This window comes from Zootoca vivipara, chromosome 1, assembly GCF_965207765.1.
Source record: "Zootoca vivipara chromosome 1, rZooViv2.hap1.1, whole genome shotgun sequence".
In the NCBI taxonomy this organism is placed as follows: domain Eukaryota; kingdom Metazoa; phylum Chordata; class Lepidosauria; order Squamata; family Lacertidae; genus Zootoca; species Zootoca vivipara.
The window spans coordinates 69156114-69180786 of NC_142582.1; the positions used below are offsets into that span (position 1 = coordinate 69156114).

General features: G+C 40.2%; 2 protein-coding genes across 7 annotated transcripts in view; one reads left to right on the top strand and one right to left on the bottom strand.

Moving 5' to 3' along the window:
* BMAL1 (basic helix-loop-helix ARNT like 1) overlaps nucleotides 1-9832 on the top strand; it is a 45439-nt gene extending 35607 nt beyond the window's left edge. For all 3 annotated transcript variants that reach the window (XM_060275555.2, XM_088667576.1, XM_035118718.3), the window contains 7 exons: nucleotides 1459-1565; nucleotides 1858-2008; nucleotides 3114-3202; nucleotides 4523-4631; nucleotides 5533-5626; nucleotides 8132-8234; nucleotides 9153-9832. In XM_060275555.2, coding sequence (XP_060131538.1) covers nucleotides 1459-1565; nucleotides 1858-2008; nucleotides 3114-3202; nucleotides 4523-4631; nucleotides 5533-5626; nucleotides 8132-8234; nucleotides 9153-9313 — 814 coding nt within the window. In that variant the 3' untranslated portion in view covers nucleotides 9314-9832. The remainder of the gene's footprint in view (nucleotides 1-1458; nucleotides 1566-1857; nucleotides 2009-3113; nucleotides 3203-4522; nucleotides 4632-5532; nucleotides 5627-8131; nucleotides 8235-9152) is intronic.
* A 1126-nt stretch (nucleotides 9833-10958) lies between these two features.
* The window catches only part of BTBD10 (BTB domain containing 10), a 29760-nt gene continuing 16045 nt past the window's right edge, over nucleotides 10959-24673 (bottom strand). For all 4 annotated transcript variants that reach the window (XM_088667590.1, XM_088667586.1, XM_088667585.1 and 1 more), the window contains 7 exons: nucleotides 20972-21162; nucleotides 18507-18789; nucleotides 16801-16903; nucleotides 15704-15824; nucleotides 15083-15280; nucleotides 13213-13323; nucleotides 10959-12098 (listed from right to left, as the gene is read on the bottom strand). In XM_088667590.1, the coding sequence (XP_088523716.1) occupies nucleotides 11788-12098; nucleotides 13213-13323; nucleotides 15083-15280; nucleotides 15704-15824; nucleotides 16801-16903; nucleotides 18507-18789; nucleotides 20972-21125 (1281 nt within the window). In that variant the 5' untranslated portion in view covers nucleotides 21126-21162 and the 3' untranslated portion in view covers nucleotides 10959-11787. The remainder of the gene's footprint in view (nucleotides 12099-13212; nucleotides 13324-15082; nucleotides 15281-15703; nucleotides 15825-16800; nucleotides 16904-18506; nucleotides 18790-20971; nucleotides 21163-24673) is intronic.

The following is a 24673-nucleotide window of genomic DNA, read 5'->3' on the forward strand; positions in this document are numbered from 1 at the left end:
TAATAACTGGAAAATGTACCAATAATTACCTACATTTTCTCCAATGTTCATAAGTTACCATGGGAAGTTATATCCCTTATTGTAGTATGAAAATAAACCTTTAGCTTTCTGGACTATAATATGTTCAGTCAGTTGGCAGCTGGAAGAGCTAATCTGGATTTAGTGGAAGACAGAAACTTATTTGGATCTTTAACCTTAGGGATGCTCATCATGTTTATTTATTTCCTTGAGTACTTTCATAAGTGAGTTTCTCTTTTATGCCAATAGCTAAATTGAAAATACTTGGCAAAGCCTCCCCAGAGTTATCTGGAATACAGATGCTAAAACAGATGGTACCTTAAAAACTACTGATAGAATATCAGAAGAAATATATTTGCATGCAAGAGATTTCCATGCCAACCTACTGTCCTAGCAACAGGAAGGAAGATCCTATTACCAGCAGCTAAATCATAACATGCAGATTACAGAGCAGAGGTGGAAAAGAAAAGGTTTCACGAATAATCTCTAACATAATATACATTTTTGTCACTTCTTATTTTACATTTCTTTGTACATTTGGTCTCACACTCAATGCACATTTTTAAAACTGCACCAAAAGCATGCACATAATTTCTGGATTTGTTAATAGACTGAGTTTTGACTGTAACCACAAAATCCAACATCCAGTTACAGGCATTTGAAGCCCATTGAAATCAGTGGCATTGTGTTTGCATACCTCTCTCCATTCGCGGTCGACATATCTCTTTTGGGACACGCCTTGGAGATTTTTGAAATATTAAAGGTAAAGGTACCCCTGACCGTTAGGTCCAGTCGCGGACGACTCTGGGGTTGTGGCGCTCATCTCGCTCTATACGCCGAGGGAGCTGGCGTTTGTCCGCAGACCGCTTCCGGGTTATGTGGCCAGCATGACTAAGCTGCTTCTGGCGAACCAGAGCAGCACACGGAAACGCCGTTTACCTTCCCGCCGGAGCAGTGTCTATTTATCTACTTGCACTTTGATGTGCTTTCAAACTGCTACATGGGCAGGAGCAGGGACCGAGCAATGGGAGCTCACCCTGTCACGGGGATTTGAACCGCTGACCTTCTGATCGGCAAGCCCTAGGCTCCTTGGTTTAGACCACAGCGCCACCCGCGTCCCTTTTGAAATATTAAGTAGTTTATAAATGCATTTAAATAAATCCATTAAGTGCTTCTTTTGCTCCACCCCTCTGCCACATTTTCTGAAACCGTGTTCCCACGTTGAGTTGTTATATACTGAATAATTAGCATTGGTTGTGACAACAGAAGGGAGAGGAAAGAGCTTCAGTGTGAAGGCCCATGTCTTTCTTTCTCTCTGACAGTAAAAGTTTCTCCTTGAAGGCCATGCCAATCTGTTTCTGGTCTGTTGGCACTCCTTTTTTATATAGTAGTTTTCGCCCAAGTATTATTTTTTAAGCTAAACAACATTTTATATTTTAGGGCAACTGCAATTCTGGCATATTTACCACAGGAACTTCTAGGTACTTCATGTTATGAATATTTTCATCAAGATGATATAGGGCATCTTGCAGAATGTCATCGACAAGGTAAAATACGCAAAATAAAAAATAAAAATGCAAGGGGGTGGTAGTTAATTCCAATTTTTTTCATTTCTTACTTTATTTCTGTTTTTTATTAAGAAAGAGTGGTTAGGAAACACAACCTGCGTAAATTGAATACAGTAATGGGAAAATTTTAATGTTGATGTTATAATTATAATAGTGCATATGTAGGAAATTTGCCACAGTGGGAAGGAACACTGGAAAGTGATAAACACAAAAGACTATCTAGGAAGTGTGCATTTAAATTAACGTTTGTCCCATTTTCCCCTTCTTTCAGTTTTACAGTCAAGAGAGAAAATTAATACTAATTGTTACAAGTTTAAAGTCAAAGATGGGTCTTTTATTACACTGAGGAGTTGTTGGTTCAGTTTCATGAACCCGTGGACCAAAGAAGTAGAATATATTGTCTCAACTAACACAGTGGTATCGTAAGTATTTTTCTTCAGCTGATAAGCTGGGCATTTAATCCTTCTTTCCAAGTATCAAAGGAGTTATAAGCAAATGTAGAAAATCAGCACATTGTTATCTGCTTGGTAACAAAACATACACAGACATTCCCATTGACTTCACAGTTTTGTTAGGTCCAGTGGTATGAAGTGGCCTGCAAAACTGGACCCTACATGTTGCCTGGTTTGGGGCATCAACATGTTAACAAGACAGTATTTTACATAGGTCCATACCACTTCATTGAGCCACTTGATCTGCTTTTCAATGTCAAGATATATTTAATCAAATAACGACAGAACTGGAAACAGCCAAATCGTCCTGATGTTCAAATATAGCAGAATGCTCCAATTTAGACTAATTGGTTTGCCTATCCCAAAGTTGCCAGAAGGACAAGAAAATATTTAACCTTCCGCAAGAAAAGGGTCTTCACCTTCATGATTGCCTTGGGTCATGGAAGGCAACTACTTCTGTTGCCATGCTCCATTGAAATGTAGGTTCTGGCCTATAATTTAGGGGTATCATTTTAGAATTTCTTCAAGGGACAAAAAATGAGTTGGGAAAACAGAAGCACGAATGGGAAGGGGCGAAGCCTGGTGGCGAAGCATCTGTCTTGCATGCAGAAGGGCCCTGGTTCGATCCTTGGCATCTCCAAGTAGGGGTGGGAGAGACTTGTGCCTGAAACTCTGGAGAAATGCTGCCAGTCTGTGTAGACATGACCAAACTAGATGGTTTGATTCCATATAATGTAGCTTCCTATGTTCCCTAATGCTCCAAGCGTATAAACAGCCTTTCCGCCTTCCTTGATTCTGCTGTAATGTGTAGTTCACCCCTGCTGCTGCTGAGATCTGAAAACCCCAGTTCTACTTTATGTATTCTAAACAGAAACGTGAAGTTTACATTTTTGTCGCTTGTGTAACATATGATCTGTTTCTTGATTATCAGTTTGTAATGCAAAGCTTGTAATTTCTTCAGTGTGTCTTTCACTTTGTGGCTATGATCTGAAGAGAGAAAACATGGTGACTGGCTGCATGCAAGCCAAGGGTCTCATTTGTCTTTCTGTTTCTTTGGAAACCTCCCTCCCTGCAGTGCCAATGTACTTGATGGGGGAGACGCGACTTTTCCACAGCTTTCAGCTTCACCGCACAGCATGGACAGTGTGCTCCAGGCTGGAGAAGGTAACTAGAGCACCGTACTGTACAAAGCCATTCATGGCCGCCTTTTAGCTCCTTTAGCCAGATTGGTATTCCACCATCAAAGCTAAGTCAGCCGGTCAAGCCCATGTTCTAAGTGGCTCTTTCTGGAGCCAAGAAGCTCACTAAATTTCACAAGCCTCAAGTGCCAAATATCAGAGTCCAAACGAGCCCCCAAGCCAAAGAACACACATGAAGTTAGTGTAACATAGGAGTTAAGTTTTATTTCATTTGAAGCTGGATCTTCCTAGTCTTACTCTAACAAACTCTAACTTGGCTCACTTTAGCTGTTAATAACATATCCCTTGTCAGTCACATGTAGATGTCCTGTCTGTCATTCTATATGCCTCCCTTTGGGAGTCATTTGAACAAGTAGCCCAAGAAAGGAAAGTACAGACAATTTCACAGAAGTTGCTCCTCTTGGTTATGGCAGCAGCTAGTTTGAACTTTTTTTTTAAGGGCATCTCATAACATCAAAGCATACCTAATTAGGATCTGCATCATGATTCTAAAATCTGTGAGCATTATTTTTTGTGTATGACATTGGGGTCTATCTTAATGCTCAAGCACACACACATGGCTCTTAATGTAATGTCAGAAGGGGGCCTCCAAGCTTCTACTGCAATGATTGGAATCATTGGGCTATACCCAACAAACTCTTCTCAACGGTGCAAGGATTTACACAACGGGATCTCACCTCTTTAATATTATTTATACATACCGGTACATACATACATACATACCCTGCCCATCTGGCTAGATTTCCCCAGCCACTCTGGCAAGTCCCAACAGAATATTAAAAACACGATAATCAAAGATTAAAAACTTCCCAACACAGGGCTGCCTTCAGATGTCATCTAAAAGTCAGATAGTCACTTATTTCCTTGACATCTGAAGGGAAGGCGTTCCACAGGGCGGGCGCCACTACTGAGAAGGCCCTCTGCCTAGTTCCCTGTAACCCCACTTCTCTCAGTGAGGGAACTGCCAGAAGGCCCTCAGAGCTGGACCTCAGTTGGGGGACCCTAGAACAGATTTAAAGGATGCACAAAGGAATTGGGGGGGTGCACAAAGGAATGGGGGGGAGGCAAGCAGAAATCCTTGCACTGCCAGGACCCTAACTTGGTGCTACATCGGATACAACCCAATGACTACTGAAGTACCGTAAAGTATTTAACATTGGAAATGGAGGAGAGAGTGCTGGACAAGGGACATTTTCTGCTTTCTGCTAAAATTTTCATGTGTATTCAGAATGCGCAAGCAGAAGGAGCTTAGCTCTTTATGTTCTCTCCTCCCCCCTTTATAAAGGTGGTCCCAAAAGGTCCCTTCCAACAGTCCCTGGTATTCCAGGTGGAACAAGAGCAGGAGCCGGAAAAATCGGCAGAATGATTGCTGAAGAAATTATGGAGATTCACAGGTGAGGAAAGCCCCAGTGCTGTTCTTCCATCTCAAGCTATATTTCTCTTTAAAAAAGGGGGGGGGGGTGACCAGCTGCTTCCTTTCCATAAATAGCAAGTATCCTTGTTTAGTTGCTTTCAGGTTACAAGAAATCAATAGCTCCTGTAGTGTTACTGTAGTGTATTGGTTGCTGTAGGATCAGGAGGCAAACCTGACAAGTCCAGAACAAACATGCATTCACTTTTAGCACCTAGTGTGTTCTCTCTTGATGCATTTATGGTAGTCTGTGTAAGTGATGTAGCTGTTTTTGTAGAGACGTGGAGAAAAAATATTTGTGGCAATATATTGGGTTATGTTGAGAGCAATGGGCCAAAACCTCTGCTCAAAATTATGCTGATCACTGACAGGGGAGAGGGAGAGGGAGAGGGAGTAAAGAACCATAAGTGGTATAGTCAGGGCTTTTTTTCAGCTGGAATTTGCCGGAACTCAATTCTGGCATCTCTCAGGTGGGCGCCATTGCCCTTCTAAGAGAATGAGGGAGGTGTTCGTGGTGAGTTCCGACACCTCTTTTTATAGAAAAATAGCACTGGGTATAGTCAGTGGGAAATTCCTCATGTTATGTTTTCTACCTCCAATAATGTATACAATTTAGAACACCAAGGCATTATAAACCAGAACAGGTTGACACATCTGGCAGGTTAAAATTCAAAATGCTGAGTCCTAACCAGAGCACCTCTCTCACACCTGATAATGAGAGAGATAGGACCTGCTTGGGTACAATGTTCCAAGGTGTTGAACAATGTTCCAGGGTGTAATTTTGGAGTCATATGGGTAGGTTGCCATGAATACGATAAGTTGGTCAAACATTAATTGCGTTGTTTAGCATAACCTTTCTAATCTGAATGGTGTTGTTTTGACAGGATAAGAGGCTCTTCGCCTTCAAGCTGTGGCTCTAGTCCATTAAACATGACTAGCACACCTCCGCCTGACACGTCTTCACCAGGAGGCAAAAAGGTGAGGTGGGGTCTGTAAAACTGCTAGGCTTCTCTCAGCAGTCTCACCCATTTGTTCTGCGCATGCGCAGACATCCTCTGGGAACTTCCTGTTGCCAGAGTGTCAGATACGCCAACTGGAAACTCACCCAAAGCATTTAGCAATCACTGGAGTTGGAACTGCCACCATCAGTCCAAACCACCAGGAAGTGGCCTGTCCATGACACCTTCAGCCACAGAGCCACAATCCAGTCCACTCAGTAGCATACATCAGATGCAGTGCATTAACCTGCGATCCGTGTACTGAGACAGCCCCATGGCTGTTGCCCGAAAGCATGCCTTCGGTGTCACTGCTGGTCCCTCAGAACAAACCCTTTGGGGTTCTCCAGCATTATTGCTGCAACCAGATTGGACAGGAAGACGGTAGGGGGTGGGGCAGGCAATGCACCAATAACATTCCTATTCTCTTTCTCTGGCCCAACACCAGGCACATTGACTTCCTGTTGAAAGGCAGAAATTTAGGAATGACAGTAATGGCCACCCTTGAGTTCTCCAACCAATGCTCATGCGGCACTGAATACCCAGGTGTGCTCAGCTGAAACACATCAAGTCTGCCCACCCACCTTCCCAGGTTTCTGTAATACTTGCCACCTCAGTCCCCTGAGCCATGGTTATTGTCATGGATGATATTTTTTTTTATTGTAGGCCAACCTGGCATTCGCCAACTCTGCAAGGGAAGTAAGTGGGCATGGCTGCCTAGGACTGACAGTTATTTGGTGGCCTACAAGGGACCACAGTCAGCAAGTGCCAATTGCCCGCCTTGCAATATTTCCTTCTGCCCATGACCCTCCTGATTTGCACCCCTTGCTCCCTGTGAAGCAGATTTTGATCATGCTGCACACAGATCTACCTAACACAGCAAGCCTTTCAAACATTCCTACTGATGTGATGACTCCTTTTTGAAATGTGCTTCTGCCATCTCCTGGTGAACACTTAGTACTGGCATGATCTTCCCGGATGGGTTTTGTTTAGGTTTTAGGTTCCCTCCTCTCCTCCCTTGCCCTCATTTCAAAAGAGCAGAGTAGGTGCTGAAAGTTTCCTAAGCGGCATTTCAATTGAACTTTGTTTGTACAGTATATGAAATGGTAGTAAAACATGCCAGTAATGGTTACAACTAGGCTCCCACAGCAAAAAATTCTGTGGGTGCCCAGGCCCCTAGGGCCCCCTGGAGATGGCACCAGTGCCTGCATAAGAGTGCAAGAGAACAAAACTTATTTAGACAGGGACCAAAATAGGTATGTGACTGCAAACCAGGTGACAAACCACATTAGGAAGCTGTCTTTCTACCAAGTTAGACCAATGGCCCACCTAGCACACCAGAGCTTTCCAAACTGTGTGTCATGAGTGTGTCGGCTGCGTCATGCAAATGCTCCCTGCACTCCTCCAGGGGCTGGAAAGGGGTTAAGTTTAACCTCCGGTTTGCTAGTGAAACTGAATTACTGGTGCATTTCTAAAATGTGTGTCACCAACATGACAAGTTTGGAAAGCTCTGACGTACGCTGACCGGCAGTGGCTATCTCCAAGTCCTGCCTGAAGATGCCAAGGATTGAACCCTGGGCCTTTGGAATGCAAGGCGGGGACTTACCAGGTCATTTTACTGCCAGAGATAAAATTTTAATTGCTTGTAACTCCATGTTTTTTAATTATAGTGCTAAAAATATAATTTGGCTATTCTGAGATTTTGTATTGATCTATTGGTTCACTTGCAGCACATTTAAATGATTCAGATGACAGTATAGCTTGACTAGCAGAGCTATTAAAATAAGCACTAAAATAAGCTTTCGTCATGTGTTGATTACAGGTAGGTAGCCGTGTTGGTCTGGATCGAAGTAAAATAAAAAAATTCCTTCAGTAGCACCTTAAAGACCAACTAAGTTTTTATTTTGGTATGAGCTTTCGTGTGCATGCACACTTCTTCATGTGTTGACTCACCTTTCATTTCCACAGCCTAGCAGGTTTCAGTGGGAAGAAAAACCCCATGTGATAACTTGTTACATTGTGAATGGGTTGTTGCTAGGCCCAAAGGGAAATTCTTGCTGAGTCATAATGTAAATTTGAAGTTAATAATATCCTCCGAAAGTTGACAAATGGTTCCCTCTGCTTCAAATTCAGGTGTTAAAACAACAAAGTTGCTAAGATTCACCATAGCATGATTCCATAATGTGTAGAAATCAGGAGAAATTATGAAAAGCTTTACAAATGTTTTTGTATTTGTTTTTTTTAAAAATTTGACTTGTTTATTGTTAACTTGCTTATCTTTCATTAGTATTTTGTAAATCACTCTGGGATCCTGAGGCAGGTGAAGGGCAGCTTAATGATTGAAAAAATAAATAAGTAATGTCAGAACATAAGCTCTGTAAATGTTAAAAGTTTGTAACAGGATCGTGTGTGCAAAATATGCTACGATCAGAGCGCTCAGATCATGCTAGAGACTAAAGTCTGTTATGTTTTATCTATTCCTCTTTAGATTTTGAATGGTGGAACTCCAGACATTCCTCCTGCCAGTTTACTATCTAGCCAGATCCAAGACAATCCAGGCTACCCATATTCTGACAATTCTTCCATTCTTGGTAAGTACATAACCATGTAAGACAAGCTAAGACAAATAAAAGAAGGAATTGAACTACTCACTCACAGTCACTATGTAGTAAAAATCCTTAGGGTTAGTGTCCTATCCCTCTAACTTAAAAATATTGGTGAGTTATCTTGAGTGCAAACTTCTCTTGATGGAATCCCAGGGAAACTTCAGGGTCACCAGCCTGATGTCACTGATGCAGGATTCACTCCAGATGAGTCCCAACAAGTGGTATTTAACCTTCTGCTTCTTCTCTTATAAAGATAAGGTATTCCACAACTTTTCTAGAGCAGCAATTCATTTGTATGTTTGTATGCATCATATTATTATTTTTTGTAAGAAAACTAGGAATATTTAATTTCTAAAATTTGAAATGTTAAATGTCTTAGAACAAAGTATACAGAACAAAGGGAACAGTAATGCCTCTTTGTAGTTTGGCATTGTTTTATCTCTGCTGTTATTTATTTATTGAATTTATATACCGCCCAATACCTGGGGGTCACAAAATAAAATCAAGATATAAAACTATAAAAACACTAAGCCAATACACCCCCCCCAAAAAAAAGACCACCCCACATTTTATTTTTATTTTTTTTGACCACCCCACATTTTAAAAGGGCATAGGATGTAAATCAGATCAACCAAAGGTCTGGTTAAAGAGGGAACGTTTTTGCCTGGCACATAAAGGTGTATAATGAAGGCACCAGGCAAACGTCCCTGGGGAGAGCATTCAACAGACGGGGAGTCACTGCAGAGAAGGCCTGTTCTTGTGTTGCCCCCCCTCTGGACCTCTAGAGGAGGGGGCACACGAAGGAGGGTCTCGGAAGATGATCTCAGGGTCTTAAGTAAACTGCTTGGACAGAGTTGATCTGTTTTTCATACTATAGCTTTCACTTTTTTACTTTATTTGCAGGGGAAAACTCGCATATAGGAATTGACATGATAGACAACGACCAGGGATCCAGCAGCCCCAGCAATGATGAAGCAGCAATGGCTGTAATCATGAGCCTTTTGGAAGCTGACGCGGGTCTAGGGGGCCCTGTTGATTTTAGTGACTTACCATGGCCCTTGTAAATGCTACCCAATAGCTTTGAAATATGGATATATCAAAGTGCATTATTGGTGGAGTTCTCCAATCTGTGAAGCTTGTTGAATTGCTTTGATGTTTTAATTTCATAAAAAGCCATATCAAGAGAACAGTCATCCTTCTCCCATGTGTAATTTCAGACCACCAAGTGGAGATCACCTGCTACAGTGTTCCTCCTTCGTCTTTGATTTGGTTAGCTGTGTATAGCTTGCGTTAACTGTATATTTTGGATTCTGTTTTTGTGTTGACATTTTTTTAAAAAAGGAAAAGATCACTGTGTGAAATAAGCACTGGCATCACTGGTAGCTTTTATATGCAAATGGTCATTTCAGCTGTATGGTGTGTTTTTACACTACAAAAATGGTCCCCCATGTGGATAATGGATATTTCTTATACTAATGTATCAAAACTGTTTCTTGTAAGATCCTTTACTATAAATATTGTTGAAGTGTAATGTATTAGACAGTTAAATATTTTTAAAATAAAATGTTTTCCCTTGTTCTAAATTACGTTTACTTGGGTTGAAAAAGCACTTCTGCTTGAAATGCATAATGATGAAGACGAAAGGAACTGCAAATGTATTTCCGAAGCAAGGGGCCCCCTGAGCAAGTGATGGCCTTACCTGAACAAGTATGCTTGTGGGAATCTGTTGAATTGCCTGGCACCAATGTGAGTCTGCAGCAATTTTTCAAACCACAGACACAACCAGGACTTCCTACAATGTATTTATTCAGTCAAACGCCCACAAGTTTCAGCCTAGCTTCTGAAGCATGGAAAAAGATGTGGAGTATAGGAGATATTCTGGTGACAAAAGCAGGCGGTTAAGGTTTGACTGAAGAAATACAGGCTTATGAGATGAAGTTTTGCCTAAAAGCGACATGCAAAAATCTTCATACAGGGGAGGAAGTACAGTGTTAGGTGCTGCTAACCACCAGGTCACTGCACTTGCCTTGTTGGCATCTACTTATTCTTGACTCTTGAGGATTTTCATCTCATGATCATAATCTAGATGTCCTCCTGCACTTTACTGCAATGCCTTCCAATGCAAAGATGCACATCCCATCCAGTCTACCCTCATTACAGACAATGAATAACTTCCACATACCGTTTGTTGTACTGGTCTTTTTTTGATTTTACAGAGCTGCATATATAATCTTAGTTACAGGTAGGTAGCCGTGTTGGTCTGCTGTCAAAATAAAATAAAAATAAAATAGAAAAATACCTTCCAGTAGCACCTTAGAGACCAAGTAAGTTTGTCATTGGTATGAGCTTTTGTATCTGAAGAAGTGTGCATGCACATGAAAGCTCATACCAATGACAAACTTAGTTGGTCTCTAAGGTGCTGCTGGAATTTATTTTATTTTATTTTATATATAATCGTAGTATATATACTTTTAGAAATATAAAATATATAGAAGTTGCCTTACAACAGCGTCTTTATGTCCTCATATACTATGATTGCAACTGGGACTTTTTTCTCCTAAAAAAAGACCAGTCTTTTGTCAGATGTGGATTGTCAGGGCATTTTATTTTTAAAAAGACAGGGGGAAAGGGCATTGATTTTGGCGCTAAATTCTGTTACTAGTCTAGTGTTTTACAAATCTACGTAATGAATTACTTTCACAGCTAATATTAAAATAATGGAAATTTTTATTTGAATGAAAAACTCGTTTACAATCAGTTAATAAATGAAGAGTGAACAATTTGCATTTTCCTATTCCATGACACTTATGAAAAAACTCAGTAAATAAATATTTTTAAGGTAAGGCAGAATTTTAAGATAAAGCCCGTATTGGATGTTCCTGGCTCTTGAACATGGCTCACATCAAACATGAAAAATCCCTTCGCTGAATAAATCTGAAAAAGAAGGCTGTTGGATCTCAACCTCACAATCCAAAAGCCCCAGTGGCAAGAATTTTGTGCTTGTCCATAAGAGAACAAAGTAGGCTCATCACCTCCACTCAGAACAAACTATTTACATTTAGCTGAATAGAAAGTCTCTGAAAGAAGCACTCTGTTAGACTCAACATTGTGCATCATGACTATAAAAATGGCTTTGAGAATTCTTTTTGTCCACCATTAATAAAGTGCCACTATCAATTTTAAGTCTGCATTTTGCTAACTCGTGTACCAAAATACTGAATAAACTGTAACTTCCAAATCCTGCTGTGACAGAGAGCCTTAGGATGAGGACAGTCCACCATACAAATAACCAATACCACAAAACCTACTGGTAAACATATGCAGGTATGGAACTGAACCTCAGGATGTTCTTACACATGTACTCCCACAAACCATAATCAGATCCCACTTTGGTCTTTTGTAAGTCCATACTGCAATATCCTAAAACATTTTATGTTCATTACACAATGGAGAGAAGCTGGAATTGTAGTGCAGTATGAGCTCATTACAGCATCTTCATTTTTATAATAGCATGCTTTTGTTTAACCAAGAGTTCAGATCAGAGTGGCAAATTCTGTCCCTCAGGATCCACATCACTGTTGCTGGGTTGAGGGGGCGCGGGAAGAATATCCAACTCATCCACTTGGGGAGTGGGGTGCATCACCACCAGCTGGTCCTGGGGAATGTCTGCTGCAGCTGCTGCCAGGTTGGTAATAGATTTACTTTTTACACACTGGAAATCAACGTGCCGACTTTTCCCTTCTTCCTTCTCCCATGACATCCTGATGAAAGGTCTTTGGACGTAATTATAGATAACTTCTGGCCGTCCTCCAGGCCGCTTCTTAACCTTTTCCTTGTATGTGGGGTAACCTGAAATATTAAAAGACAAACAAAATTCGTACACATTTCAACCAGAAGTACTTCATTTCCAGGGCATCTAAAGGAATATAACACTTTAAGATACCAGGCAGGCTAGTTTTAGGCAGTGCTCCATTTAAGGGCTGCCTCCACCCTCCACTGAATATATTATTGGCACTCTGCCTTCAAGCAATATATTTTTGTCATTTGTGTGTACTATATTGTCATTTGTCATATACTATAATTACACACACACACACACTATATATATATTTCAAAGTGTTGGTACTGACCATTAAAGCCCTAAATGGCCTCGGTCCAAAATACCTGAAGGAGCGTCTCCACCCCATCGTTCTACCCGGACACTGAGATCCAGCACCGAGGGCCTTCTGGCGGTTCCCTCGTTGCGAGAAGCCAAGTTGCAGGGAACCAGACAGAGGGCCTTCTCGGTAGTGGCACCCGCCCTGTGGAACACCCTCCCATCAGATGTCAAGGCAATAAGTAACTATTTTACTTTTAGAAGACAACTGAAGGCGGCCCTGTTTAGGGAAGTTTTTAATGTTTGATGCTGTACTGTTTTTAATGTTTGATGCTGTACTGTTTTTAATATTCGGTTGGAAGCCGCCCAGAGTGGCTGGGGAAACCCAGCCAGATGGGTGGGGTGTAAATAATAATAATAATAATAATAATAATAATAATAATAATAATAATGAATTATTTATTCCCCGCCCATCTGGCCGGGTTCCCCCAGCCACTCTGGGCAGCTTCCAACAAAATATTAAAGTACAGAAATCCATCAAACATTAAAAGCTCCCTATTATTATTATTATTACAAGCTAACAGACCACAAGAGGTAAAACACTAACATTTCAAGCTATGCTTATTTATCAAGTTAGGCTTTCACTGGTACTTACGAAGGAAGATTTACTCATGTACACATGAATCATGAAATGGTCCATACATTCAGAATGATCAACTACATTCTTGTTCAAGGCTTCTCTCTCTTTTCCTCTCTCTCTCTCTCAGTTTAGTTATCTGCCTTCCAGTGCTACCCTGTCTTATTCCATTTGTGTAAATGCAGAAGTGCACACACACACTGATCTGTTGATGATGTAAGACCTCTTACCTTCTATACCTAATCGAATCTTCTTAAGGCCTCTTTCCTTCAGGACTGACTTGGCCACATCTCTGTTTTCAATGTACTTGAAGAATCGATACAACTTTGTACTATAAATAACTGGGGGGAGGGAACACAATGCACCGATGAATAAAATGTTATACAGTGTTTGCTTCTGGTTCAGCAGCAACGGTGGATAAAGCAATGAATGCATTCTCCTCCAGTGTTACAATGTTTGCAACTTTAATTGGAAGATGATCCTTTGTACCCACTTTGCCACACAAATAACAGAGGTCAAGCATTGTAAAACTGCAGGCAAGCCCTGTTCCCAGTGTCTCCAGGTACTTGGGCTACTCTTTACACCTTTGGGCAATTAACATGAAGCTCTAAAGAGGTTTTTAAATGTGTTCTACTGAAACTCTGTGTGAGGAGGTACCCTGGTAAGACAGAAACCCTCTTGTGAGCAGCAGCTGTAAGAACATTCACTGAAACTCTTTAAAACTCCCTTCAGGCTTCAGACTCATCATGCAAAGGTTTAAAAAGCAGTCGATGTGCCTGGGGCCTCCTTCTTGAAAGCTTTTCGATTATTTAAAAAGTGCATGTACTCTTTTCCCAGATTTGTTTTTCTTAAAAGCATGTACAACGTGATGGGCCAGCGAGTGCTTTTTGCTAACTGGCATAGCAAAAGATTTTAATCCAATGTGAGATAATTAATAGAAATTGGAATGGGTTCTTAGCACCACCCCCACTTCAAAATTTTGTGAATGCTCCCTTCTTCACTTCTAATTTAACTGGACTAACCAAAATTTGCTGTGATGTAGTTCACACTTTGCTGATGGGATTTACATTAAGGCTGCATTTGGAAATAACAATAGGTCAGTAATCGTGGTTAAGCAAAATTAGGCTTTCCACAAGTTCTATGCTGGTACACACGACTTGAATGCTGTCATTTTGCTCCTTGCTCACTCCTACTATCAAGCCAGGTTCGAGATCCTTGCATTAATTTACAAAGCCCTGAACAACTTAGGTCCTGGATACCTCAGGGATCAGCTGAACCCTTATATGCAAGCTCAATCACCAAGATCATCTGCAGGAATGGCACTGGTCATTCCCCAAGTTGACAAGGTTCACTTCATAACAAGACAGAGCTTTTAGTGTCATCTAAACCACTGAGCCTCTTGGGCTTGCCAATCAGAAGGTCAGCGGTTCAAATCCCCACGATGGGGTGAGCTCCCGCTGCTCTGTCGTAGCTCCTGCCAATCTAGCAGTTCAAAAGCACGCAGTGCAAGAAGAAAAATAGGTACTGCTGAGGCAGGAAGGTAAACAGCGTTTCCGTGTGCTCTGGTTTCCGTCACGGTGTTCCATTGTGCCAGAAACGGTTTAGTCATGCTGGCCACATGACCCAGAAAGCTGTCTGTGGACAAACGCCGGCTCCCTTGGCCTGAAAGCAAGATGAGCACCGCAACCCCATAGTCGCCTTTGACTGGACTTAACTGTCCAGAGGTCCTTTACCTTTTACCTTTACCTTTATTGTGAAATACTCTTGCCAATCGGCACCTATAGTGGCAACTTTTAGACACCCGCTGAAAACTTTTCTAATCCACTAGGCCTATGCAGTCAATTAAGTACGTTCTGTATAGATAAATAAAATCCCCACACTGAACAAGAACCTTAACTGTATTGCAATGTGCGCCTACTGTAATTCATAAACACCACTACCTATTTTGTTAAAGATATTTTTTCTTAGAGATCACCATCACATGTTTTCTAGTGATGTTTGTATTGTTTGTTTAATGAAAATTATATGAGGATATGTGCTTGTATTATTGGACAAATACCCCAGAGCCAAATTTATTTTCAAAAAACCTCAGTGACTTACTTTGTGAGTATTCCTCCCCCATCTGTGGAGGGTATTCTTCATCCCAATCAACCACATCATCGTCAGTGAGCACAACAATGTGGCATTCTCTTTCTCCACTTTGAGCACTGGCTACCATCAGTGGCAGTATCATTTCTTCAAGGTAAAATTCAAACTGTTTCCGAGCGCCGTCATTTGATAATTCATGCATAAGAGCACCTGAAATCAAGAGCACCAAATCAATATTATTGAACACTTATTTAAGAAAGACACTTTAGTCAGTACAGTTTTTCAAGACCAAAAAAAGGGGGAAGCTTCTACTGTCGTTCCCCTAACTAGGGAAACTGAACAATATGGGTTTTTTGGTAGGGAAAGAATTTGTTTAGGAATGCTTCAGATAACAGGCTATGTTGGTTTAAACTTTAAAGATTCATTTCCCCACTGTATTTCCATGATGTTAAGGAATTGTCTAGAAGAAAATAATGCCATGATACATATGGAGAGCCATCTGGAAATGAGGGGTTATTTTAAAGGAGATGGCTGTATTGCTGCATAAATATTATTCCAGGAAATTATTTTGCAGTTAGAACAAGGTATCTTGAAAACACATACATATAAATCCAGTTTCAACTGTGTACTTACTGAGGTCTCTACATTTGATAGTGCTATAATCAAAAGAAATACAGAGATAGTCACAAGCTTCTCTAAGTTCAGGAATAGATATTCCATCTGGACAACGGATCACCCCAGTCTTGTAGTAATCCTTAGAAAAAGAAAAAGGGAAATTATATTACCATGAAACACTGGAAAGGAGCATCTAATTCCTTACTGAAAAGTTTTTCACTTCTCCAAAAATTCTGTTCTGCCATCTTAAGACAAAAGTAGCTTACTATTATGCCTTTACATGGTAACAGAGCAGAAAATAGAGCTAATGCAGAAAGTTGCAGCATACCTTCTACATAGAAGGCTGGAGCTACAATGACTGTACTGGATGCCAATTAGCTTCAGGGTACAACCCAAAAGGCCTGCATTATTATGGAATGTGCATCTTAGGGGACACCTGCCTGTCCTACAACATTGGCCAAAGATTTTAGCTTCCTCTTGTCATGAATTCTACTCATATTGATTCCAACGTATAGTTATCAGAGTAAAAATCTAAACACATTGCAGGATTCCCAAAAAAATAGACCAGAGGCAATTGCATTTCATCCAGCAGAGCAGAGATGAAAATGGTCTAGAGTCAAACACTGCAGAAATTAATGTCTGCCACTAGAACAGTTCCCACAGTACTTTGCTGAAATAAGTTATCTCAACTGCCATACTGTGATACAAAAGGTCCATAATAATAAGCTTTTATGTAGAACTTCTTTATCATTGGAGGCAATAAAATATCTAAAAATAGATACCACCTTTTATATCCCTCAATTTCAGTTGAAGCCTTTTGATTACACAGCTGGAAACAAAACTGCATTGTAAAGTATTTCCATATTACATTTATTCTTTCAAACAATGTCATTCAATATATGTGAGAATGAAAGAGAGAGATGCCATGCACAATGGAATAGCAGTGCCCTGCAGGAATCCTTAGTCACCCTCAATCACAACCCGCACAGGTCCTGGATATAATAGGATGAATGTTTAGATGTTATTTTTCAAGTCTACAAAACCATTTTAAAAATCTGTACCTCTTGTACATAAACATATGAATGTGAAAAGAGCAGCAAATAACGTAATCTCACCAGAATAGCACGGAACACAGTAGAGCCAATTCCCTCGGCCACTTCATACTCTCCTTTCTCATTGGGCCGTGTGAAATTATGTTCTCTTCCTGATCCAAACATCCTAGATATATATATATATAAAAGGTTTGCTTAGAAGTCATTTCAGATGTACAACGTTCATTAGTGTTCAAATTAGCAAGGTAAAACTGCAGAAAGACTAGTAGCAAATTAAGAGCTACAGAAAACAGTAACTCTTGCATCTTCCCTAAGATAGTACAGGTATTTGTGTGACTTGTTACTTCAAATAAAATAGAGACTATTCAGGAGAGTGAACTAACCCATATTAATTGTTGTATTTTTCCATGTAGATGCCGCCCCCATGTATAAGACGGCCCCTATTTTTTAAACCCCCAAATTAAGAAATTAAGTTGTTTAGCTTTTTAGGGGGTTGGGGGAGGTCATTTCCGCCAATCGCTCACCCACCTGCCCACCACTGCCAATTGCACACCTCACCGCAGCCAATTGTCTGCCCACCAACATCCCACCCATCCACTTGCCGCAGCCAGAGCCAATCGCCAGGCCTTGCCACAGCCACCAATCACCCACCCAATCACCACTGCCAATCTCCTGCTTGCTGCTGCCATTAATTGCACGTCCCCCCTCTGCATTCACTATCCGTGTATAAGACACCCAAGATAGCAAAAACCACCGTCTTATAAATGGAAAAATATGGCAATATGGGTTTAGTTCACTCTTCTGCATAGTCTTGCCATTTTAATCTACAACATGCCTTTTAATCCATAAGTAGCAGGGATGAATGCATGCTTTCAAGTAAAATGTCAGCTTAAAATGGACAATGATCAATCCATAAAAGGTTTATTACCTCCTTTGCTGAATTTGATAAGAGCCAACTCTATTCAGCACAGCCATTAGAAGTTACCTTACTGGTCTCTAGAAGAGCAGACCTCGATATGTCCCTAATATTATACACTATCTAAAAATGAATCTGGTGCAGAACAATACCGCCACGGGTCATCTCCCATGAGGAAATTCATTAGGAGGTAATTAACTACTGCAGAGAAAGTCATATAAGATATATTCCTCTTCAACTGAAATGCACCATGGACAGGTTTACCCAAGGATAAAAATATCCAATAGCTAAATTGCATTTCATGAGAGAAAAGGTACCAACTCTAAAAGAGGCTAATTTCACCTGAAATGTTGCACAAAAATATTTAATAAAGACAGCTGTAAAACTGAAGTATAGAAAATTGAACAATTTCATAAAACAATTTATTGAACAATAAATTGAACAATTTATTTCATGATAAAAATATTTAAATGATTCCTATGATATATGCTACAATTTGGAATTCTTAATCATCTTTTAGCTTTAAGACTATCATAAGACCTCAAAGACAGTATCTTGATATTTAGAAATAAAACTTAAAAAAAAGTTACTGCCCTCCAATATCAAAATAATAACTGTTTTTTTCTGGGGAATGTAAATGAAACAACCCAAATCTGTACTTTGTGTATTTTTAATTTTAGTTTTCATTCATTCTGTTGTTTTTTCCTGTTCTTTTGTTACCAAAGTGTACATCCTTGTTTAAATAAATAAAAATGTTTAAACAAATAAAAATATTGAACAAGCCAAACATTTGTTCTGAGCCTCAAACTCAGGGAGTACAGTATATGTGTATGCAGTAAAAAGAAATGCTAACCTGCCCAACATTGTATTTGGCTGTGCGGTAAAAACAGAAGGATCTACAACAAATCGAGTGTTGTCCACTATGAGCGTTACTCTCTCAGAAGTCCTTATGTTCCGAGCTCCCTCTTTTGCATTCTCGTATACAAAAACCATTTCACCAGCATTCTTGCAATTTCCGTCTGAACTTGACTGGCTGCTGTTTCTACTGTTCCCAATACTACTACTGGAACCATTTGGAGAGGTTTTCTGAAGTCGAGGGCTGCTTGGACGAGATGAGCTATGATCTTTCTCACGTTCTGCAACAAAAAAATATTTAAAATATTGTAAATGGTGTTGCAGTGTCCAAATATTATACACTATCAGAATGTACATTCTCACAGGGGGCAGCTATCATTGTGACCCAACAAGCAGAGCTGCCACTGCACTGATTAAACCACGTGGATCTTAGACCTTAGGTACAGTGGCAGCAGGGTGTGGCCTTGTGGTGTGAAGGACGACAAAGGGGCAAAGTCTCCTAACCTTCGCTCTGCTTATCATTACATGGGTGACAGCTGCACAGAACGGAATCTCATTGTTCTGAGCAGCAGTGGAAGGGTTCTCTGTGCACTTGCCCATGGACATAGGAAGTGAAGATCAACAGTCATCATATCATCGCTGCAACAGTATAGGAATTCCTGAGGTTAAGAGTGGAAGTGGGTCATCTGTTTCCCTTCCCACAGACGGCTGGGACAGAACACTTGGGGAGGGGACAAGTTGTATGAATGGAGAGGTATTTCACACATACAACTTTTTCTCAAACAAGGTTCGGTTATCTCTAGTCCTAGGTATCAATGTGCAAACCTATACATGCGGGGGAAGAAGGAATAGTCACATCTTACATTCAAGACTTGGGATAATCAACTATGGTTTGCTGCTGGCTTATGAATCCTAGCTTGGTAGGGAACAAGCTAATATCTCAGGTTCAGACACTGTGACAAGTTTCCTGGTTCATTTCTTTTTGTGCCAGGGAAGGAAAGAAGTGAGAAGAGACTGGGCTGTGCACACCAGCATGCTGCTTGCTCATGGTAAACCACAACAGGCCAGAAGCCCTGGTTCACTGTGAGAGGCAAATAAGATCATCTCATTTTACAAAAGTGCAAATCAAAAGTACAGTAGTACCTCGGTTTAAATACACAATTGGTTCCGGAAGTCTGTACTTAACCTGAAGCGTACTTAACCTGAAGCAAACTTTCCCATTGAAAGTAATGAAAAGTGGATTAATCCGTTCCAGACGGGTCCACGGAGTACTCAACCTGAAGTGTACTTAACCCGAAGTATGAGTGTAATTGGTTCTGGAAGTCCGTACTTAACCTGAAGCGTACTTAACCTGAAGGGAACTTTCCCGTTGAAAGTAATGGAAAGTGGATTAATCCGTTCCAGACGGGTCCACAGAGTACTTAAACTGAAAGTACTCAAACCGAAGCGTACTTAAACCGAGGTATGACTGTATGTTCACTTAAAAAGTGAAAAGGGTGTGCAGTACTTGAGGTGGGTATGTTTAGCCTGAATAAGGGGAGACTGAGGAGGTAGGATAGCCATCTTCAAGTATCTTAAGGGCTGTCACATGGAAGAGGGAACATGCTTGTTTTCTCTCGCTCTGAAGGGTAGGACTCAAACCAATCGCTTCAAGTTACAAGAAAGGATATTCCAATTAAACATCAGAAAAAACTTCTGACAGTAAGAAGTGTTCAACAGTGGAACTGACTCCCTCGGAAGGTGGTGGACTCTCCTTCATTGGAGGTTTTAAAGCAAAAGTTGGATGACCATCTGTCATGGATACTTTGGTTGAGATTCCTGCATTGCAGAAGTTGGACTAGATGATCCTGAGGATCGCTTCCGACTCTACAATAGTTGATTATTATCTCCTGATAATTATTCCTATTATTATTATTATTATTATTATTATTATTATTATTATTATTTGTATAACAACCTACACCCACAGGTCTCAGGGCAGTTCACAATATGAAACAACTGTTACTAAATCTATTTAATTGTTTTAGTGCTTTCCATTATCATATGATTCAATGAAGGCAATGACAATATAACCTATTTGGGGTTGGGATTTCACATACTTTTGATCCAAGTGTTGCATATGAACACAGAACAAATTAGTGAGGATATTTTTCATATATGAAGCTTAAATAAATAGCCTCTGGGCCTCTGTTGCACTATTTATGTTCACAGCTAACAACTGGTGTGGAAATAAAGTGGAGGATGGACATCTGTAATGCCAATGAACATACCGGCCAATGCAGTTTTTACATTTGCATCACATGTGTGAAATAACCCTAGATTTAACCTCAGTTAAGAAGACCAACACATATGTCTTCAGGAAATTTAAGGATCCACTCATACATATGGCAATGTCAAGATTTCTATTGTTACTAAAAAGTACACTTAAAAAAAGACTTTAGGTGCAGTTCTCTCCTTACATACCTCCTTGATGCTGTCTTGTTGGTGAAGTCACATTTCTGATACACGGGGTAAGCTGAGACTCGAGCCTTTCATGGGAGGAGTCACGTGATCTATCACTTGATCTGCGTCGGTCTCGTGACCTTTCATGCCCACCACTAGCACCATGGAGACTCATTTTGCTACAATCTCCTTTAGCAACACGAGAAGAAGAACTAGAAAGACAAATGTTTATGTTTAGTTTACAGTTGTCATATTAAGATTTACAAAGCAGTCTATACATTGGAATAACAATAATTAACAGGTGTATTTCCAATCTTTCATTAGCTGAAATTATTTCCTAACCTCAGTGGCATCCTAACATCAAGTTGTATTTCTGAAAAATTTAGGAAGAGGCACATTGCTTGTGGGAAAGTTTAAGTCCATCCTGGCGGAATCATTATGTTGCTCACCTCTTTATTACAGCTTGCAATACCCTGTCTATAGAAGATCTTATGGACCATTCATTGGAGCACACTGAAAAGTATATTCACAATGTGCAATATACTAAGAACACATAAAATGCCTTTGAAACACAATGTGAATTTAAGGTACTGACACAGAAGTAAAACAAAATTTAGATAAATATTATTTGAATTATTCCTTTTAAAAAAAAACTTCAAACTTTTTGAAATAGTTTGACAGAAAGGATACCGCCACACTAATATTTATAATTAGTACAATTAATAAGTTTTAAAGGTCAGCTGAAAAATTAATTACAAGGGGAACCAGAGAAATGCCACATCTGCACTCTAATTCCACAATCTCTTCTACATGCAAGTGGGGAAGGAAGTCTATGCGACTCCCAAGACACATCCTTGTGCCACAGCCCTTGGCTCCATTCTCCCTTGAAGCAATTGTGACATCAGCAGCAGATCAAACAATCTCACCCTGCTTATTTGCATGCCTAGAGCCTTGGACCATTTCCGAAAGCTTCAAAGCAGGTACCACTAACTTGTACATATTCACATGGCTAATATAGCTCCTTCCTTTTTGCAGAAATGATGTCTTACCTTTAAAGAAAATTAACAGTGATTTGACACCATACACACTGATTGACCCTAGCCTCTCCTCTAAAATCTGAGCAGTCAAACTTAAAAACCACCAATCCAGTCTACTTCTAATGCAGAATTGCTTTCTAATAGAATGCATATTAAATTGGATGAACAATAGAGTTGTTGGCAAATGTAGTAAAGCTTGTTCAAAACAGCAGGACAGAAACTGTCCTGGTGCAAAGTCTGCTTGTAAGAATGAAACACTAATCTTATTTGTAATATAATGCAATTTAGTGGTCAGGTTTGCACCCCTCTTTCTCTCTCTTAAGAAATGTGAAACCTGTTTTAAATCTATTTAAATTAGCTTTTTGTTGTCATTTTAAATAGATATAATTGCCTTGATTTATCATCATCCCCCACCCCCAAATAATATCACAAGAAGAGCCGAGCAGACCAAAGGCCTCTTCAATCCAACAGTCCCATGGTGTCAACTAGATGCCTACAGAAGTCCACAAGTAGGATAAAAGAGCAATATAAACGGTCTTGATTTTTATATACAAGTTATCAACAGGAGAGCAACAGGTGGCTAATTGTCTGTTTCAACTGTCCCATTATATTGCCTCAAAACATGTGTAGCTCTGGGAGCAAGGTCTTGTCTTTATACAGGCAGAAGAGGACTGAAAACTGGTTGGTGAAGTTCATGTACATTCTGTCCCATCGCACTGGATCAGAGAAGAGGCCTGATATGATGGGGGATTCCACCCCCAATTAAAAATGACTGGGTGGAGGGAGAGGGGTGTGTGGAGATGATGATGTGGTTAAAATGTGCCTGAACTTCAATGTAAGCCACTCACACAAATAGCTTCCTTTGCCTCACATGGATTGCTGCATGGATGAAACAGGTCTAAGATTAAATGTGACAAGCAAAAAGTATTTGCGTTCCACAGAATTATGTCTGCATCTATTAAGGAGGAACTGCAGTGTCAAAAAGTCCAGCCTCTAAGACTAGATCCTCCACACACTGGCTGGCAGAAACTAGACAACAAGCAGATTACCCGCTAAGGTGGTATACTACCCCACATATCCAAAAGACCTAAGAAATCAACCCATATAGCGCAACAAAAGACTAAGAGGAATTAGCTACCCTGATGAGGGAGAAATTTCTTATCATCTCAGATTTCAAGCATGAAGCAAAGCCTATATATTTATTAGTTGCATGTTATGACTAACACATCACAAACCCTCTCTCTAACTGTGATGGTCCTTTATGCCAAAAATGAAAGGGAGACACACCCTCAAGATCTTAGGTGGGAGAAAACCCCTTCTTGACTTCAGCAGAACATAACTAATGCATGGCATCAAAGGGACACTTTTCATATTACAGGAAAGACAAGCTCCCACGTTGCAACAATATTTCAACTAGGTTATTTCTGGAATGTTTTACATGTTTGCACACTTGAAGAAACAAAAGGAACCATGGTGCCCATATGACGGCATCCTCACCGCTCCAATACAAGAACCCTCTTGTTCCATTAAGTGTGAAGCAGGCCTCAGAATGACAGACAGCTCACACAAAACCACCACAGGATGAATGCATCCTATGCCCAGTTGAAAAGACAGGAGGGAGAAACACCCCCCTATGCATATTGGAAAAACCTCTCAAAATTTCTGCAAGATATGAGGGAGGGGAGAGAAAGAGCAGTTACCTAGATCATTCAAGTGTGTGCCCAAAGTTACTCATGGAGAAAAAAGCTGCCACTACACTGTGCTGTATTTATTATTACTGTCCATCCCTTCACTGCATGCTAAGCTGCTTTTCTGAAAGTCATTTTCCAAATCTATAAGCAGCTTAAGACAAAGAGTGAATATTAGTGAAAGATAGAGATCTCCAACTCTAAAATGGGAAATAAGAAAGCAGGAAACACGGCGTGATGTGACGCGACACAACACATGCGTTAGCTAAAGGAAGTAAAATTTCATTAAAGTCTAAGTCATGATTTTGCATCTACATTTAGACTTAAGTTTTTGTTTTGTCCCCTAAAGGTCCATCCAGCCCCAGAGCAAGTCTACACAACCCACAGAATAAAATACTATTCTCTTTGACTGTTTTCAAAAACAAGCCAAGCTCATGCATATTAAAACCTGGAAATTATCTACTGTAAACAGGTGCAACAGGAAGTATTGCAGATGACTCACAATAATACACTTCCTTAGGCAGCCTAAAACTCTAGAATAGAGAATAATCATGCTACTGGAATTTTATTCTGAACCACAGTAAAAAAAATAAAATTAAAATCCCTAATCTCTTTGTCAAGCTACTGAGATGTGTATTTTGAGGAGGAAAATCTAAACTAATTTTAAAACATATTTTACTCCTGCTTTTATATTGCTAGTATTCTTTATTTCCTCTACAAAGAATATGGCACGTTTCCAGATGAAAACCACAGCAAACATTTGTTTCAGAAATTTATACCCCAAAAATTATAGGCAACAACTCTACTCTTGAGTGCTTCAAGAAGTTATTTTCATTGGGAAGAGTAGAAATGAAAGAAGTTTGTATGCACTGAGTGGTGGCAACAAGGACTAAGAGTATTGGGGATGAACAGATACTTGCCACTTCGAAGGCTATCCGTGTGCCAAAGGTGGAACCATTCTGAGACTTCAGGTGAAACTTATGCAGTGCTGTGCAGAG